Raw genomic sequence first — 20,408 nt, 5'->3', positions numbered from 1 at the left:
GCCTAAAGATTAGGTTTTTTTTTACTGAAGCATAAGTAATCCCTTTTCCTAATAGCTGAGAGAGTCCATAGGTATGTTACCATTTCAAAAATACAATAACCCTCTATCGTGGAGGGCAGAATGTGATTTATTTTTTTCCCATTAGCAATAGTTGAAGTCCCACACCAAAAGTTTACCTGCGGAGAAGGAAAATCTTCCTGATTTTTTAAAAAGTCTGTGACCTGTGAAATGTTTCCAATTAAGAAAATTGACATAAAAGTTAATCAGCAAGGAAATAAAAAGTGGAGACCTAATTATCAAAATGCTTTGTGTTCAATTCCCCTTCCTTCTATCTCTTCCCACATTTCCCAACTAAGTTCCTATCTTCGAATAATCATCCCAAATAATACATCTTTACATGTATTCAGATGAAGAAGACAGTCTTTAAATCAGGTGGTAAAACTTTGGTGCTGTCTCAGCTTACTATGTCACTGTACCAAGTCTGAAATTCTCTGATGCTATGAGGTTTAATAAAAATAAGAAATCTTTCTTCTTGATATCTTGAAAATTCAACTACTGGAATGTTTTACTTAATATTTTGTTGTCATAATACATACCATTAAAAAATTTCTGTCCCATTCTTTAAGAGCTAGGGGTGTGAGGCTCATCTCTGTCATTTAAAGTGACTTACAATATAGGCACTTGATAACTATTGGGATGTATTTAAACTTTCTTGGAAGTCAAGCTGAATAGAAATAATTTGTCCTCCAGAAAGATAAATTAAGAAGTTAGTGCTGTGTTCTTTTAGTTAGTGACCTTGAAATTACTTTGTGACACTTTTTACACACAAGTTTTTACTACACAAGGAGAATTATAAAGAAAATGATTCATTTTTAAAAGTTAAATTCCGTGCCTGAACAATTTTTATTATCCTTATGGTGTAATATGAGAAAGACACTTTGTGTATATGAGTCTTAGGTTTGCCATTGGCTTGGTTTCTTTTCAGTAGCTTATTTTCCTTTCGTTTTGGGAGAAGTAGAAATAACAATTTTCCCCATCAATCTCGTTAAAGATTGTAAGAATGAGAAAATTAAGGATTATCCATAGAACTGATTTGTAGCTTTTTTAGGAAGAAGAAAGTGCTATTCAAAGACAGTTGACATATCACAGTAGGGAAGAGGGCCCCCCTACATAGCACAAGCTAGAACCTGTGTGAGGTAATAATGATTCTGCCATCCAGTACCAAAACATAGCTAGCACACAAAGGGAAGGGTTATATTTTCAAGTGCCATAGTAATATTGGTGAATAGGAAGGAGAGGCTTTTATGCCCTGATGCCTAGTTTCCTTTAGCCACAGCTTGATTTCTTTTAGGGCTCAGCATGTCTATTGTATGACCATATTGAAACAAAAATCTTGTTAACTGAAATAGAACAGAAAGTCTTTTTAAATAATAAGCTCATTTTGCGTTACATGTAATTTTTTTAAAAAATTAGTCTTTCTGTTTGTTTTTTGTTCTTTTACCAGTTCTCAAAGTTTTCATATTTTAAAAAATACTATCATTTATATGTATGGGATGGCAGTGAGCAACAGCAGCCTGAAAAAATATCTTAGTCCCACTGTGGATCATTTTTACATTATTCATTAAAATTCATATTTGCCCATGGAATGATTCCTTTTAGGACCTGGGTTTAAAACCAGTTTGTTTAACCAAGATAGTCTTGTGATTGGATCACTTAGAAATGGAAGCTATTTACATTAAAACATTTGGCTTTTTGAATGTAAGTTAGAATTTTATTTTACTTTGAATATTTTTTTTTTGTTTCGTGGTTGGTTATTATAAGCGTGCTTTCTTTTCTTTTTTCAAATTACAGTCTGCTGCAAATCCTGAGACTCCAAACTCAACCATCTCAAGAGAAGCCAGCACCCAGTCATCATCAGCCACAGCCAACCAAGGATATGTTTTACCAGAAGGCAGAATCATGCCAAATACAGTCTTTGTTGGTGGAATTGATGTTAGGGTATGGTATTCAACATTCTTCGTAGTTAATGGGCTTTGAGCCTTGTGGGGTTTATTCCTTGTATAAACTTAACATAAACCTGGATTTGGTTCTCTTTTTGACTAACTGGATCAGAAAACCCTGGAGACAAAGGCTTTGTGCAGTTTTGGGTTAATGAGGGAAGGACTTGTTTTTTATAGTTGAATCGGGAATTTGGGATGCAGAATTTTTATTTTTGAAGCTAAATTCTTTTTCATAGATGGATGAAACAGAAATTAGAAGCTTCTTTGCTAGATATGGTTCGGTGAAAGAAGTGAAGATAATCACTGATCGAACTGGTGTGTCCAAAGGGTAAGTGAGATGTGTTTCATATTGATTCTGTGAAAGTATATGGATGTTACTGAAATCACTAGAGAAGCAAATCTTTAAAACTGATATGTTTATAACTGTGTCAGTGGGTAAGTAAGACACATTTAGTATTTAGTTCAGTGAAAGTAATCTGAATGTTTAGTGAAATCATTAGAGAAACAAATCTTAAAGTTGGTACCTTTATAACTGCATCAGTGAAATTGTACTACCACATGATTCATTGCTTTGTTACTTTTTTAAAGAATGTGTTTCAATGCAAAGGCCTGGCCCTTGTTATAGCTGAAGTAGTAGCTTAGTTTCTTGATATAAATGTCTGCTGCGCCCATCTTAAATGTTATATTTTCCCTTTAATTAATAATTTATGTTTTCTTCCTGTGTGCCACAATTCATTAAATTTTACCATAACCTTTTACATGACTTTAGGACAAAAACATAGTTGACATTTGAGGAAAACAAACTAAAAAATCTTGAAACACTTTGTGACTTGATACAGGTATGTTGTAAGGGCCCTTTCCAACCCTATTTTAAAAGAAAACCCATTTTAAAAGGTTTTCTACTAGCCTGTGTTTTGTTGGGAAAATACATTTGAACAGATTAATAGCTAGTATTTCTTTTTCCAAACTCTTAAGTAAACTAGGCTCTCCTCTTTTTGTGTAACTTGCCTTATACCTGGTAAATTGACAGAACAATTTAAATTTCCATTCCTCCATGCCTTTGTCATATATTTCTTTAATTTTTATAGTTCTTAATGGTTCCGTTTGAAAGTATCTGCCTCCGATGGAAGTTGTTATGAAAAATACTCCTTTTGAAATTATAAAATTCTTTCACAGTTTTTCAGAATTGAATTTCTCAATTCTGTACTTGTGACTAAAAATTATGAGAGGTCATTTGAACAGAGACTTATTAACATCACAAATTATTTCAAATAATAATACAGACTTTGGGGGGGGAAATACATAATTGGCACTTCCATTAGAAAACCATTTTGTTTGATTAGATTTCTTGTTTTTTAACTTAGTTCATATAAAATCTTGATAATTTGTCCATGGATGGATTTCTGCCCATCCACTTCCCAGGCTGATATCAATGCATTAACCACCACACTTTGGGAACTGATCACTTCAAACAATTTCAAATCCGCCTAATTGTAATGTTGGTTGAACACGTTTATTTATTTTCATGTGTAAAGATTATCACAAATTTTTTTTTCCAAATGATGATCACTTAAAATTTACATTTTGTTTTGGTTTTTTGTTTTTTTTTAGGCAGTTGGGGTTAAGTGATTTGCCCAGGGTCACACATCTAGTAAGTGTCAAGTGTTTGGACTGAGGCCGGATTTGAACTCAGGTCCTCTTGACTCCAGGGGCAGTGCTCTATCTACTTCGCCATGTAGCTGCCCCAAAAATTTACATTTTGGATAGATTTTTATAGGCAAGCTGTGCAGATTTACAAACTATCAAACCAAAATAGTTTGATATGTTTTTAAGCATCCCTTTTTACCTATTCTTAGCATTAATTCAAAATATTTGCTATTTGAGGGGAATTTTCCAAACAAATATTACTTGAATTTCTTTCATTAAGTTACATGATTAGTCAGATTCTTAGATGTATCACCCTTGATAGATTTAAGGAATCTGTTTCTCTTCTTGCCTTGTCTTAACACATTCTTTAGCCTCTTATAAATCAAGTGGCAGAAACTTCTTTTGACTCAGACCCCAGTCTGAGGTTGAGGAGGCTTCCAACAGCATCTCTTGCTGCTTCTATTTCATCCCTTTACTATAAAAAGTGCTTTTATGTGAAAGGTATAAATCATTATAACCAGAGTGGTTTTGAGTGTTAACTGAGATTGAGTGGGTAAAGAACCAGAGTTTGGTATGTATAAATATAGGCCAATAACCCTTTTTCCCCCCTGAGGTTTATGTTTGTGAAAATCCCGGCAACGTTCTGTTTACCTGTACTGTCCACCTGACAATAGTCAAGTCACTTAACTACTCTGGGGCTTGGTTTCCTCATTTGCATAATGAGGAGATCTCATTAGATCTAGGACTGGTTTCCAATTCACCTAACTGTAATGTCAGTCAAACCTATATTTCTTCATCTTATCCATAAAAATGATCATGAAAGAATTTTCCAAATGCCTTGCCAAAGTCCAGGTATAGTAATTGTGTTATAATGTAATCTGTTTCCTTTGTAATCCTATATATCTTATTTTTATGCATTTTAAAACATTCCAAGAAGGGGTCCTTAGACTTTACAGGATTCCATGGGGCAGGGGGGAGGGGCTCCATGATCGAAAAAAGATCAAGAACTCCCAGACATGAAATCTTTTTGTTTATTTCTTTTTCTTTTTTTTATTAATTTATTTTGACTTATCTATAATCACTTCCATATGCTTTTGAGTTTAAAATTTTTCTCCCTATTTCTCTCTACCACTCTTCCCAGGATGGCATACAATCTGATATAGGCTATACATTTACATTCATATTAAACATATTTTCACATTAGTGATGTTGTAAGTAAAAATTAAAACCAATAGGAGGAACCATCAGAAAGTGGAAACAAAACTCAACAGAAGAGAAAAAAAATAGCAATTCAACTTCCGTAGTTCTTTCTTTGGATATGGATAGCATTTTCCATCACAAGGCCTCTGGAGATGTCTTAGATCCTTGTATTGCCAGGAAGGGTTAAGTTTATCAATATTAGTCATCACACAACCTGGCTGTTATTGTGTACAACGTTCTCTTGGTTCTGCTCACTTCACTCAGCATCAGACTGTACAAGTCTTTCCAGGTTTTTCTGAAGTCAGCTTGTTCATGACATGAAATTTTAAGATCTCAGTCAGTGAATGCAGGCTTTCTAAATAAATGGCTCCTCAGGAGTATTACCAGCACTCTCTTAAGTAGAAAAATCAGTTCACTAATTAAAAAGGGACTATAAAGTTTTAGCCATATTGGTTTAAAAAAAAGAATGTATTTTAGCAGTTTATTTTCATTAATAGTTACTGAAATGAAATTTATAAAGTATTCCCAATATTCTATTTATACATTGCTGGTTTCAAGCTAATAGTGTGAGAAAGAATGTGGGGTGGGAGAGAGCATGTGTGAAGAGTAGTTGGAAAGGGTGGAAAGGTAGAAGTTGGGGGTTTAAATACAGCAAGACATTAGAGATTTAATTTAACCTTTTTTTTAAAAAATAGCCTACTTAAAAGAAATTAAAATAGCCCTTTTAATATGCTGGGCACTGGTAGTTAGTCCAAGGAGCTTCTATTCTACTTGGGGGTGGGGGTAGACATAAAACATATACAGATACGTAAATAAATATGAGATGTACAAAGTTATGATGGAGTATGAACCTGGGGGAGTTGGGAAAGGTCTCTCTTAGGAAATAGCCCTTGAGCCTTAGACTTGGAGGGAGTTAGTAGTCTAAACTAGGGTTACAATCAATCCACAGATACTTCCTGGGCACCTAAATTGTATTGATTATTGACTGTGGAGAATAGAGAAGTGAGTGTAATAGGAAGACCGTCCAAGATAGGTTCCTCTTATATAAAATAGGTATGATATCTCAAGAATTAAGGATTTTTCCCAAAAGTTACATCCTAATTTCTATCTGGTGTGATTTCATAAAACCTGAGAGGGAGAAAGTTCCTGAAATTATAATTGCTTGATGATGATAGCATATCCTATTAATCATCTTTAATCTGCCTTTCTAGCTACGGATTTGTTTCGTTTTATAATGATGTGGATGTGCAGAAAATAGTAGAAGTAAGTAATCTTTTAAAAAAATTTTATTTTGGCTTTTGGTGGTAATGGTATTTTGATTCCTTTGAAGTAGTTACATATGTTTGTAAACAGAGCTAGTTTCTTCCCATCCTATAGTTTTGAAACTTAAACCATTTACTAACTTGCCAGAAATCCTAAACATTTCTCTGTAATTGGTTCCCCAGTTTTAGAGAGGGGATGGATCCAGGGTAGAAAGAATTGTTACTTGTTATGTGTGTTCTATTTGGGAAAGGAAAAGACTGAATAAAATAAAAGCATCTGTCTAATGACAGAGCTTAGTTTAGCTGACCGTCCTGCATTTCTCTAGTCAGGAAGCGTTAGTTATTATTGAGGCAGAGTAGTTTATCCAGGTCTTCCACAGCTCCCTACAGTAAACTCCGATAGGCATCTTTAGGAAAGACACTGGGAAAACTACTACTTTCTTTTCCCCCCAGTCACAGATAAATTTCCATGGTAAAAAGTTGAAACTGGGACCGGCAATCAGGAAACAAAATTTATGTGAGTACATATATGGAAGGGTTTGGGGAGAGTTTTTTGGTTGTTACAACAATAGTTTTTTCCAATATTGAAATTGTTATTATTTTGCCTTTTTTTTCCTTTTAAAGGTGCCTATCACGCGCAGCCACGTCCTTTGGTTTTTAACCCTCCACCAGCACCGCAGTTTCATAGTGTCTGGAGTAATCCAAACACAGAGACCTATATGCAGCCTCCAGCTATGATGAACCCCATCACTCAGTATGTCCAGGTAAAAGTTATCTGAGCTCTAAATTTTTCAGTTTCTTCATGTATTACTATAATCCAAAATCATGGAACCAGTCTGGGAACCTTAAGAATCATTGAGTCTAACTTGGTACCTAATTTAGGAATATCCTCTGTAATATCCCTGATAAAAGGTTATCTAACTTCTGCTTGAGCGCTTCCAATGATGAGGAACTCACTACCCCACAAGGGGATCCTGTTCCATTTTTGGAGACCTCTAATTGTTACAAAGTTCTTCCCTATACTGAGCTGAAATCTGCTTCCCTGTGGTAACTGCCCATTGGATTTCTGGGGTCACATACTTTCTTTTACTATTTTCCCATAACAGCACATAAAATGTTTTAAAACAGCTGTTGTGTCTCCATGTGATCTTGTCTTCAAGTGAAACATTTCTAGGTCCTTTGTTCATTGCTTTCCTTTGGCCATGTCCATGTTTGTCAATATTACCATTAAACATGTAGTTCTCAGCATTCAACTCTGCTTTATATAGAGTCTGACTATTCAGATCACAGTGATATTATTGCTTCCCTTTACCAGAAATGGGTCCTTATATTAATAAAACCTACGGCTTCATTAGTTTTGTTTTTAGCAATCACATTACACCTTTGACTCATACTGAGCTTTACAGTTAGTAAGACAACTCATATCTTTTTCAGCTTTAATTGCTGCCAAGCCAGGAATCTCCACTATTCCATACACATATAGTTGAATTTTTAAAAATTTATTTATTTTTAGTTTTCAACATTCACTTCCACAGGACTTTGAGTTCCAAATTTTCTCCCATATCATCCCCTCCCCCACCCCAAGATGGCATGCCTTCTGAATACCCCTTCCCCTACTCTGCTCTCCCTTCTATCTCTCCCCTGCTTGTCTTATCCCCTTCCCCTTCTATTTTCCTGTAGGTCAGAATAGGGTTGCGTGTGAAAACATTTTTTTGAACATGTGTTTCTAAAACTTTGGGTTCCAGATTTTCTCCCTTCCTCCCTCCCCACCCAACCTCATTGAAAAGGCAAACAAATTGATACAGGTTATACATGTGCAGTTAGGCAAAACACTTCCATAGTAGTCATTTTGTGAAAAACTAACTCTATTTGCCTTAATCATGTCCCAACCCTCGTTTATTCTATTCTTCCTTTTGACCCTGTCCCCTCCTTAGAAGTGTTTGCTTCTGATTACTCCCTCTCCCAATCTGCCCTCCTCTCTATCATCCCCCTGCTCTCTTGTCCCCTTCCTGCCCTATTTTCCTGTAGGGTAAGATAGATTTCCATACCCATTTGAGTGTGTATGTTATTCCCTCCTTAAGCCAAATCTGATGAGAATAAGATTCACTCATTCCCTCTCACCTTCCCCCGTTTTCCCTCCACTGTACGAGCCTTTCCTTTTCTGTTTTTGTGAGATAATTTACCCCATTCTACCTCTCCCTTTCTCCTTCTCCCAGTATAATCCTCTCTCACCCCTTAATTTTATTCTTCAGATATCACCCCTTCATCTTCAACTCACCCTGTGCCCTCTATCTATCTATCTATCTATCTATCTACATATAATTTTTTTCTATCCAACTACTTTAATACTGACAAAGGACTCATGAGATACAAATATCATCTTTCCATGCAGAATGTAAACAGTTCAACCTTAATAAGTCTGTTATGATTTCTCTTTCTTGTTTACTTCTTCATGTTCCACTTGAGTCTTGTACTTGAAAGTCAAATTTTCTATTCAGTTCTGGTTTTTTCATCAAGAATGCTGAATGACCACTTTTTCCCCCAAAGGATTATACTCAGTTTAGCTGGGTAGGTGATTCTTGGTTGTAATCCTATCTCCTTTGCCCTCTGGAATATTATATTCCATGCCCTGTGGTCCCTTAATGTAGAAGCTGCTAAATCTTGTGTTATCCTGATTGTGTTTCCACAATACTTGAATTGTTTCTTTCTGGCTGCCTGCAATATTTTCTCCTTGACCTGGGAATCCTAGAATTTGGCTACAATATTTCTAGGAGTTTTCCTTTGGGGATCTCTTTCAGGAGGAGATTGGTGGATTCTTTCCATTTCTATTTTGCCCTCTGGTTCTAAAATATCAGGGCAGTTTTCCTTGAAAATTTCTTGAATGATGATGTCTAGGCTCTTTTTTTGATCGTGGCTTTCAGATAGTTCAATAATTTTTAAATTCTCTCTCCTGGATCTATTTTCCAGGTCAGTTGTTTTTCCAGTGAGATATTTCACATTGTTTTCTAATTTTTCATCCTTTTGGATTTGTTTTACAGTGTCTTGATTTCTCATAAAGGCACTAGCTTCCAATTGTTCTATTCTAATTTTTAAGGAAGTATTTTCTTCAGTAAGCTTTTGGACTTCTTTTTCCATTTGGCCAATTTTGCTTTTTAAGGCATTCTTCTCATTGGTTTTTTGGACCTTTTTTGCCGTTTGAGTTAGGCTATTTTTTAAGGTGTTATTTTCTTTAGTATTTTTTGGGGGTCTCCTTTAGCAAGATGTTGACTTGTTTTTTGTGATTTTCTTGTATCACTCTCATTTCTCTTCCCAGTTTTTCCTCTACTTCTCTTACTTGCTTCTCAAAATCCTTTTTGAGCTCTTCCAAGGCCTGGGACTGATTCTTATTTTTCTTGGAGGGTTTGGATGTGGGAGCTTTGACTTTGTTGCTTCTTCTGGTTGTATGTTTTGATCTTCTTTGTTACCAAGAAAGATTCTGTGGTCTGACTCTTTTTGCTCTGCTTGCTCGTGATGCCAGTCAATTACTTGAGTTACAAACTCTTTGTTAAGGTAGAGGTCTTCTTCCAATGTGGAGAATGTACTGTCCCAAGCTTCGGGGGTTTTGTGCAGCTATTTTCAGAGATACTTCTAGGGACCTGTAAATTTTCAGTTCTTCCAAGGTGCTATGATCAAGGACGAGGTGTTTATTCCTTTCCTGGCCTGTGTTCTGGTCTGTGAGTGACCACAAGCACTCTTTTCTGTCTTGGAACTGTGAGGAGGATTTCCTCTCTACCACCACTACAAGCTCCACCATACCAATGATCCTCGCCCCAGGGCCGCCACCCTGAACTGTGACCCAGATCCAAGCACAAGCAAAGCAAGAGAATCCTGCTTCAGCAGAGAGATCCCTGCAGTCCCCCTCTGATCAGCCACTCAATTCCCCTTCAGTCTGTTCGCCGGAAGCTCAGGAAGCAGCTGCCGCTGTGGGGCTTCGCTCAGTATCTGGGACTGGGACCTAACTTCTCTCTCTCATCGCAGAAATAGACTTTTCCCATTGACCTTCTAAGTTGTCTTTGGCATTTGTGGGTTGAGAGGTCTGGAAATCGCCACAGCTGCCAGTGATTCAGTTTGCTGAGGCCTGTGTGCCACGCCAAACTGTGCTCCTCCCCCAGTCCGGCGCAATATACCTTTAGAATCAACCATTCAGTTTATCTTGGCCTGGAAATTTGTTTCACTCTGTCTTTTTGTGGGTTCTGCTGCTTTAGAATTTGTTTAGAGCCATTTTTTTACAGGTATTTGGAGGGGTTTGGGGGAGAGCTCAAGCAAGTCACTGCTTTCACTCAGCCATCTTGGCTCCACCTCCCATATAGTTGAAATTTAATAGAATTACATGTAAAGTCCTGTGTTTAATATTTTAACAGTCATCTTTGTTTTTACCCTACCTTCTAGTAACTTGTTGAAGTCTTACTGAATTTTTATTTCTTTCATCTACTGTGTTAGCAGTTCTTTCTCCAAGCTTCTAACATTTACAGACTTGATGTGTCTTTTATATCTTCAAACAAGTTGTTGATTAAAAATGTTAAAAGGCATAAGACTCTGAGTACAATGTATTCTTCAGCAGTGAATCTACTTGCTGTACTCATCTAATCCACATTTCACTATCTTAGGAAATTATGGAGCAGCTTTGTCAAAAGTTTTATTGAAGTTGAGACATAGGTTGTGTAAGGTGGTATTTCTCTGATCTGTTCTCTTAATGAATCCTATTAAAAAAGGAAATGAGGTTGATTTGAACTGATAGGTCTGTATTCCTTTCTAAACGTTCACAGGTGTCAATTTAATAGTTCATTCTATAATTTAATAGGGAATTAAGTTTAGACTTTTTTTTTAATTGGAATAAAGTTTTTGTTGCTGGTCTTCTGGGGCTTTTATTTTTTGGGGGTTTTTTCAAAGAATACTTCTAGTAATCACTTCAACGAGTTTTTTCTGTACTCTGGATTATTATTTCATCTGGGCCCCAAAACTTGAAGACATTTAAAAAGTAGCTAGAGCCCTTCCCTTATCTTGACCTTCAGTTGCCCTCTCTCTCTCCAATGTCTGCCCAAAGTTTGTCAGCATAAAGCCCATTCTCCTTGCTGAAGATGATGGAAGCAAAATTAGAGTTAAGCAGCTCTTCTGTTCTCTGTCAACATTATACCATCTTATTCAAGCAGGTCTATTCTGTCCTTGTTGCTTTCCTTACTTTATGACTATGGCTTAAAAGTCCTTTCTGCTCTCCTTGGCATTTTGAGGGAGAGGTGCCTGCTCGTTCTGGACTGAGTTGTGCATACCACTTGTCATAATCAAGAAACATTCAGTAAGACCCTATTATGTAGCGTAATCTCTACAAAGTACTATCCTGTGCCTCATCAGGATTCTGGGTTCTTGAAGACAGTGTCATTGGAAAATGAACTCTGGCTAGTTCTGTTGTGCTAAAGCAGTTTTGAATCATAGTCTTGGCAACAGACTGTTTTCCAAGGACTAGCCTAGCAAAGTACAGAGAGGGTCCTCCTTTTGAGTAGTTGCCCACTGATGACAAAGCCATGACTCCTTTAGCCAAGGTGCATTAAAGCCTTCCTCAGTGATGATAAGGGGTCTACTGGATGCCAAGAACCATATGGCTTTTAGGTTGTCTATACACATTCTTAGCTGTTTATCTTCTAAATGAATGACACTTATTCAGTGGCAGAAGGGGTACTTAGTAGAATAATTGAATTATAATCAAATGTGACATTCTCCATAGTAATGAAACCATAAGGCAAAATGAAGTTGCCCCTCAGGGAAGGAGCTTTGAGGTTCTCCTTGTAAAGGCAAATAAAGAAGTTGGCAGAGTTGACTTTATCATATGTCCAAAGAGTAAGAAGAAAGGAACAATTTTCCAAGAGATGTTTGATCATCTTACGTTGCAGTGCCCAAGATAAGCATTTGCAAAAAGACCATCATGCAGATAATTTCAGATTATATGGCAACTGTTGCAGAGATTGAAGAGGTACCAATTATACAGTCACTTTGATAAGACCCTCCCAATTAAATCAACACACTTTAAAAGCTCGATGATGTCAGTACAAAGATGGCAAAAACTGTTGGAAAACAAAGGAATAAGAAATGAGGGAGGAAAGGAAAGGGTTTTAGACTCTTGCTTACAATTGATCCTGAGTACTGTGAGAATAAAGATGAGGCGTTGGGCAGATAGGAGATGACTGGCTGTGTTTCCTAATCTATATGTGTGTTGTCAGACCACGTGAACATCCACGTCAAAAGAAGAATGAAAATGAAAGATGATTTTTGCATCCAGATGACAGTTTGATCCTGTTCTGTTGAAAGAAGCTTCCTGTGCTAGAAAATGGGAAATAGATGAAAGGACAGGCACTGACAGACCATTAACATATCCTAAGGATGCTTAATCACAGCAAGCACTTGATGCCTCGAGATAAAAGTAGAAAGGTGTACACTTTCAGAGTAAAAACTGGTTTGTTAGATTTTACATGGGAGAGGATAGTGGAAGATTGTACACAATACTGACTCAACACAAGGGGCAGTGAAGGCAAAAACAAATATGTGGAAAGCCTGTTGAGATACACAATTAAGCAGAGTCATCCCAAGGGTAGATAAAGGTGCAATGGGGAGAACAAGAAACAGATAAAAATGGGAAAGAAAAGGTTTATAATGATTTCTATAAGAAACACCTCTGTCATTTTGTTGTAAGTACCTCATTTTGACTTTAATCTCAGGTCAGGTTCTGTGTTGCATTAAAAAATAGAAATAGTATGAAAAGGGGCAGGAAGGTGGCACAGTGGATGTAGCGCCAGCCTTGGAATCAAGAGTACCTGAGTTTGAATCTGGCTTCAGACACTTGACACTTACGAGCTATGTGACCCTGGGCAAGTCACTTAACCCCAATTGCCTCACCAAAAAGCAAAAAAAAAAAGAAATAGCATGAAAGAAAACAGATTGGGAGGAAAGATGGAGAATAGACATAGTGCACAGAGAAATTCTGAAGACACCACAATTTTGAGTTCATTGAAGCATCTTAAAAGGGAAAATTAACAAAGGCTGGGGGGCGGGGAAATCTCAGACCTTAATACTTCTTTAAAAAGTGACGAAGAGAATAATACCAACCCAAATGCATACTCCATGTCTCTACAAAGTTTTTATGAGAAAAATCTACGCACACTCTGAGAGCATCTGTGATGAAGGCGTGAGAAAGGGAATAAGCAGCTTTCATAAATGATATTACATAGCAACTTCAATTTTAAAAGTCAGATTTGAGTGAGAGGTGTAGAGAATAAAAGATCTTGCCGGGCATGTTTACTGACTAAGGAAATAATTTGATTTGGGGGAGTGGAACACTGTGCTTCTCTCCGAAAGGGCATTTTCAATACGTGTATCAAAATAATATGAAGTTAATTGCTCAAAGCCTGTGAGGACAGTGATGACTTTGTTTAACCTGCTTATTAACATCAAGTGAAGTGTAAAGCAGGGAGCCACTCTTGCTTATAGGACTTAAGTCAGTAGGAGAATATTCTGTGTAGAATCCAAATAGAAGAGGGATTCCCTAGAGATGGTGCTGTGGATGTTCCTTCTTGTGTTTTATGTTGTCCATTTCAAGCTCTGGAATATTACTTGAATCAGATCTATAGCTCTTCAAGTTTGGTCTAATTAGTCACACACAAAAGCAAGTGGACAAAGAATTCCTGTTTTCTGTACTATGAGATGCTTTTGGATGGACAACCATTAGTACCTATACTTTGGATAGATAATGCAGATGAATTAGTGAAATAAGTCCAGAATTGAGCAGAAGGAGTAAACTGGATTGTCCTTGGGAAATTGTATTGTACAGTGCTTCTCATGACAACTTTCTCTAAAACAAGGGCTTGTCTTTTTTAATAGTGTGATTCTTTCACTCTGTCTTTTTGTGGCTTCTGCTGCTTTAGAATTTGTTTAGAGCCATTTTTTACAGGTATTTTGAGCGGTTTCAATAGTGTGATTCTTAATGGCTCGTCATGCAGCAATTCATGTAGTCTTCAAAGAATTAGAGTTGCTGATCATCCAGGGACAGTGGAGAGACTTGATGTGGGGTTGAAAAAGTTGCATGAATTGGGTGAGAAAAGTGCAGTGTAAAAGGATATCAGAGAGGTGTAGGATGGGCATGATACTTAATTGAAGATTGTCCTAGTTTTGCTATCCACTACTTAGCAGGGACTTAAGGATCTCATTAGACATCTGAAATTCTGTTTTTGCTATTGAAAGTCAGCCACTTCACTCACAAGCTTAATTCCCTTTTTCCCTGGAAAACGGCTAACATTTGATAATGAAAATGTACGTCAGAAAACATTTTTCCTCTGTATAGGATCGGGTTTACTGAGTTGTAATTTTTGCATATTTTGTACATATTCAACTTATTTGAGCATGCCTAGGTTTCTTAAATGTATAAATTTCTTTAATTTAGAAATATTCCTCTGATTAAAAAAAAACTTTTTAAAATAGTACCTTGTTATAGAAAAACACTAATTACATTTCATTTTTAGGCATATCCTCCTTATCCCAGTTCACCAGTCCAATTCATCACTGGATATCAGCTGCCTATATATAACTATCAGGTAAGTTCAAAAAAAAAAGTACAACTACATTCTTTCGATGTTAGTATACTTCACTTGATGCTAATTTTTCCCCAAATACTTTGCCCTTTTAACGAGGGAAGTGTGCCAAAGACAGGAATGAAACATGGTGTTTTAGTAGTTGAAATTTGAGGAATGCTCTTTTTTATGTTCTGAAGTTTGACTTCCTTCACCAAATTTCTGTATACGTTAGAAGATATGTTGAGTTCTCTGTCGTGTAAGAAGAATTCTATGTTTTTACAAAAACTCTTCCCACCTATACGTAGTTAAGTAATCTAGCATAGTATACTTGATCTGTGTGTTTTGTTTTTTTTTTTTTTCATGAGGAGAGGTTGAAATAAAATAGATTACCTAATTCCTATGTAGCACTGAAGTTCAGCTAGGTCAGCTATCCCTGATTTTAGATTAATTTCTTCAAATATTTCTCAGATGTTGACCCTCCTCTAGAGGAAGAAATTCCGAAAACTATGCCATGGCCATGTCTGCTTGAAACCTGACTCCAAAAAAAGTAGAGAAAAATTAGGGTGAATTTAACAGAAACAAAATTGTATGAACTTTCTTTTATTCTCCATTAACATGAATAAACACGATAAATAACTAACCGTATCTCAGTTATTAGATACTTTAAGAAATATTTGCAAAATCAGTGTTTGTTTTGGTTTAAGGTACCTCCACAGTGGCCTGCTGGGGAGCAAAGGAGTTATGTTATACCTCCGGTAAGGGGAATTAACAAAATATAAACTTCCTCATCTTCCTTAGGGTTTTATAGAACGTCGTTTGTTATCTTTGTTGACTGGCTATTCTGTCATCAGGTGTGACATGTTTCATTAATTCCATTGTCACTAGATTTGTAACCTACTCCTGTGGTAGGAGTTAAGTCACCAGTTTATTTTGTATTCCTAAATAGCATCTAGTGTCTTGCACACAGCATTGGTACCTTTGTAATGATCATTACAGATAAAAAGATTTTTTTTTAGTCCCTGCTGCTCATTTTTTTACCACAAGGAAAAGAAAAATAATAGGAAATTTTCAATGAAGTTTGAATTTAAAGGTACAAGGAAAGTACGTGACATTGTGGTAGATTTTGCGTTTAGAGGAGTTAGGATTTAAAAGGGTCAGATAGTCTGCCACGTGTATTTACATGTCATTATCTATGGAGTACAGATAGAGCATGGAGTAGTGGCTAGAGAACTGGCTTTGGAGGAAGGAAGGACCTGGATTCAAGTGTTGCCTCTGACCTATGTTGGCTGCATTGGTACCAATGCTGTGTGATAATTCACAGCTGTATAAGCCTACATTTGGTGACCTCTCAGAGCCCCAGACAATTCTAAGAATGTAAATTATAGGAAAGGTGCTTGTGTGTGTTGTCTTTGTGTCAATGAAATCATAGGGATGGTCCACATGCACACAAGTGCATGTACATATGTATTATTTAGATTACATGTATAATAAATGGACACATATTGGCGTCAGATCCTAGTCATTCAGTTGATTAGTTAGAAATTTAGATGGATTTATCAAATAATATGTTCTTTAGGCTGGCTTTCTGAACTGGAAGATTCTTTTTTTCCTGTAAGATGATTTTACTTAAAATAAATTTTGTGAAACAGAATAAGATGGATTGGGATTCAGTCAGATTATGAAGTCTGCCTTCTAAATTATAGCATCAGTATGTACTTTGGAAGAGAAGATATTAGAAAAGTCTTTTAGCACCTCTGACTCTATTTTTATTTTTTAAATGTAGGCTTATACAGCTGTGAATTATCACTGCAGTGAAGTGGACCCAGGAGCTGAAGTCCCGCAGACAGAGTGCTCTGTCCATGAGGTCACACAGCCCTCCGGGAATAGCCAGCAAAAGGCAAGGGGGTGATTTCAGCCTGCATAATAGTCATCTCTTTACATTCTGGTTGTCACCAAAACTCAGTGATAGTCCTTGTGAAATTGGTAAACTTTTCCCAAATTTCTGGCTGTAGAGATGAATTCTAATCCTAAAGTTAACACATGAGAGTTTGGAAGCCCCAAGTTTTCAATATGAACATGTAAGCCCCTGCTTCTGGAATTCTTTTTTATCCTTTAATTGTCATCATCCTTTTATCTGTAATGATCATCGTAGTGTTGAAAGGCAGTACAGGTTAATAGACATCTGACCTTGGAGTCAGGAAGACCTGGGCTCAGGTTCTGCCTTGGCACTGAACTAAATTTGTAACCACAGGCAAATTACTTAACCTCTTAGGTCTCTCAGGTTGCTCTCTTTGGATGATAAATTACACACAGTTGGCTCCAGACTAGGGAAATCTTAAAGCAATTAAATTACAGGTCTAGAGCACCACCTCTCTCCTTCCTCCTCCCCCCTTTCCCACAATCAGTCTTAACTAATTAACAAATATTTATTAAGCACATAATCATTTAACAGAAGAAAATAAGTTGGTGGCTTCAAAAATTTTGCTTCAGGGTCATGATTAATTTATGGTTTTCTTTGTCTAATATTTAGTATTTGTCCATCCAGATGCTAATTTGCCATTTTATTAATATGTATGACACTTTGTGCATTCTTTAGAGTATATAAAACTGATTTAATTTCATGATTACAGTTTACTTAACAAAAAAACATGAAATTTTATTTTCTTAAGTTTTTAATGTTTTTGGAACTGTTAAGACTAAAAGTATTGAGCTCTATAATATAATATTTTTCTGAAAAAATCGGGGTTGGTCTTTATTGCTATTATTAAGAAAATTTAAGAGAAAGTCATGGGCAAAAATTTTTAGCAATAGAACTTGTTGACATTTGTTAGTACTCGTGACTGTCAGAAGTCTTACAATGAAAGGAACGGTGCTGTCAGTTAAACTTTTAAGATGATCTTTTTAGTATTGAATAAGAGGTATATATAGTCTTTAGACACATGCTACTAACAAGCTCTGTGTTTCAGAAATCTGTGGACCGAAGCATACAGACAGTGGTGTCCTGTTTGTTTAATCCAGAGACAAGGCTGAGAAATGCTCTTGTCACACAAGATGACTACTTCAAGGTATAGAGTGAGAAGTTTGAAAAAAATTATCATTTAGTTTAAAGTTTTAAAATATTCCTTTTATATTAGTCACATTCTGGCTAGTGGGGCCGCTTGATCAAACTGTAGGCACTCACTTGTAAAGAAATAAATCACAGTGAGTTAGGTCCAGCAGCATGCTGTTTAAAACTTTGATATCTAGTTTGTCCTTAGGGAAGAAGCCTGTAGCAAGAGATTATATTCCAAAGCCTTCTTGAAAGAAGTGAGTCAAAAGAGATTGTTAGGTCTAGATGTGGAAAGCAATATAGAATATGGTGGCTATGAATGAATTACTCGGGGAAAGTTAGGTAGTTTTTTTGGAATAAGGTGCAATGAGTTGATGAGAGAAAAAAAGTAGAAGCTGATTCAGAGTCATCAAAGCATGGAAGTTTGAATTTGAGGTCCAGGCCTGACCCTCAGTTCTGTCTCTTCTCCTAAATCACTCTGTGAGACTGGACAAATCACTTAGCCCTTCTGTTGAACTTCCCAGAACTCTTCTCAGGGAATTTATGAATGTGACAGCTGATAATGAGACTCATGGTACAAACATTGTAGAGGAACATTCTTTGGGCCATTTTTTTTTTTTTGGTGCCATAAGGCAGTGGAAGGAGAATGTCTTTCTTCCACCACTACATGTATGGACAAGGGACTGTGCATGACGGATGGCACCTACCTAACATGCCCACAGAGCCCAAATCCCTCTTTATTTCTCTGTGTCTTTCTCCCTCCTGGGAGATATTCCAATGATGGGCTCCCTCAATCCCCAAAAAGGTTCTGCAACCCTAAAGAGGCCATGACTCACGAGAGCAGCCCAGCCCTAGCAGGACTAAACTTGGATAATCTTCCTTGGGAGTAAGAATATTACTTAATGAAAGCTAGGGTTGACATGGTGTAGAGGCCCTGCCGTATACCAGCTCTGGAGGATTTTGGCAAGTGATTTCACCTCTTGCTTCAGTTTTCTCATTTGTGAAAATGGCACACAAGGCTAGAAGGAAATACCATGTAATTGTGGGCTTTTACTTTTATTATTTTCCAGCAATAGCTCATGTAAGTTTTCTTGTTGCTTCTATCAGACCATAGCCCTGTCTGAAGGTATGCAAGATGACCCACTTCCTTGTAGACTGTAGGGGCAGGCGTTGGGTGGGGGATGAATAAGTAGTTCCTCTGTATCTGTTTAAAGATCAAAAAGGGAGGGAAAAGCTTTTCAGGTAAAGTTTTCCTTTAGGGTTCATGAGCATCTACAGTATGCCTTCCTGATGCTAAAGCTTTTGCTTCACTGTAATAGAAGTTCATGCCGAGGAAACAGATTTCTAGGAGAGAACCTTACTGACATAATATAAGCCGGGTTGGTTGGTGGTTTTTTGCCAGCTTCATATGAGTATCATTCACATTTATTTACAGAATATTTTAAGGTTTACAAAGTTGGCACAGTCCTTGCAAGAAAAAAGACATAGTTAAGTCAGTTTTGTTAAATGGCACAAATACTGTATTTACTAGTGGTCTCTGCCTCTCCCCTTCCTTAGGACCCTGTATCCTGTCATCAGTAGAAATTAGGGCAAATATAAGGAGTCTCGAGGTAGGATACATGTAGTATACTAGCTTCTTTCTACCTATGGAAGGAACACATTTTAAAAATTATTTCTATATATTCTCATTTTCCCCTTCACTCCTATGAAAGCTCTGTGGATCTCCATACTAGGGAAGGGGAAAAAAATCAAGCTTTTTAGACTTCTATCTATTTAACATAATGGGATTTTAAAAAGGAATGTGAAGGAAGATTTCTGCTGGATGTTCTTTAGTTAAGTTTTTTTTTTAACTATTTAAAAATAGTTGGAAGTTTTGACCAGCAGAAATAGATAATTACATTAATATCAGTAACAATTTTGACCGTATATCAATTGTCAAAAATGATACTTAATAATTTCAGTGTCCTCTCTTAAGTTTTGATGTGTAATTTTTTAACTGAACAGATAAATCAGATTGGCCAGATTCTTAGAGCTGAAAGGTGTTCAGAACTTGTATTTCACAAGACTCTAATTCTTCTAAGAGGTTCTGTTTTTGAAAGAAAACTGTACATTTATATAGTCTCTCATGACCTATGTTAAAATGTTATGTTTTATAAATAATATTTTGTTATAATTACTCACATGTAGTACTTTATAATCTTGTTCTTTTTTTTTAGGTTATATCAATAATAGGAATTTTTCACTGAAGTAAATGGAATATGTATATTTCTTCCAGGACAAAAGAGTACATCACTTTAGAAGAAGTAGGGCTGTGCTTAAATCCGTTTGAATCCTCTCTGCTGAAGCTTCCAGTGTTGTGGACAATAGTTACTGTTTTTGAGTATTACGAAGATACAGACAGTTCCTGTTTTCCACTATTATGGAAAGTTAATTCTGAATTTTTTGACAACTTATTGCAAGAGTTTCTGTGCAAGTTGTGTTAATTTTCTTAGTATGTTATGTTTATTTTGCATTGAAACTATTCTACTTTGGATATTCACTTAGTAATTGGTTCTATGTTGAGTTCACAGTTGAAAAGTGGACAGGTGTAACTTTAGGGTTTACATGTTAGTGCTTCAACTGGTACTGAAATGTTTTTGAGACTTTAAAGGCAAAT

General features: G+C 36.4%; 1 protein-coding gene across 1 annotated transcript; it reads left to right on the top strand.

Annotated features, from left to right (window-relative positions):
- The first annotated feature begins 1,719 nt into the window (after positions 1-1,719).
- DAZL (deleted in azoospermia like) lies at positions 1,720-20,081 on the top strand. Its single transcript, XM_027872549.1, has 11 exons — positions 1,720-1,758; positions 1,852-1,998; positions 2,237-2,328; positions 6,059-6,110; positions 6,563-6,626; positions 6,734-6,873; positions 14,653-14,724; positions 15,408-15,458; positions 16,487-16,600; positions 17,670-17,768; positions 20,028-20,081. Exons 1-11 carry the CDS (start codon positions 1,720-1,722, stop codon positions 20,079-20,081), a joined length of 924 nt encoding a protein of 307 aa, XP_027728350.1.
- The last annotated feature ends 327 nt before the right edge of the window (positions 20,082-20,408 follow it).

Source organism: Vombatus ursinus, unplaced genomic scaffold (genome assembly GCF_900497805.2).
Source record: "Vombatus ursinus unplaced genomic scaffold, bare-nosed wombat genome assembly UNPS02014799.1, whole genome shotgun sequence".
Classification (NCBI taxonomy): Eukaryota; Metazoa; Chordata; class Mammalia; order Diprotodontia; family Vombatidae; genus Vombatus; species Vombatus ursinus.
The sequence above is the reverse complement of the archived record's forward strand: the minus strand, read 5'-3'. Positions and strand labels throughout refer to the sequence as shown.

Coding starts and splice junctions, on each gene's coding strand:
- DAZL (XM_027872549.1), top strand. CDS start 1,720: ATGGAAGCTATTTACATTAAAACATTTGGCTTTTTGAAT. Junction 1,999..2,236: donor TTGGTGGAATTGATGTTAGG/GTATGGTATTCA, acceptor TCTTTTTCATAG/ATGGATGAAACAGAAATTAG. Junction 2,329..6,058: donor CGAACTGGTGTGTCCAAAGG/GTAAGTGAGATG, acceptor CTGCCTTTCTAG/CTACGGATTTGTTTCGTTTT.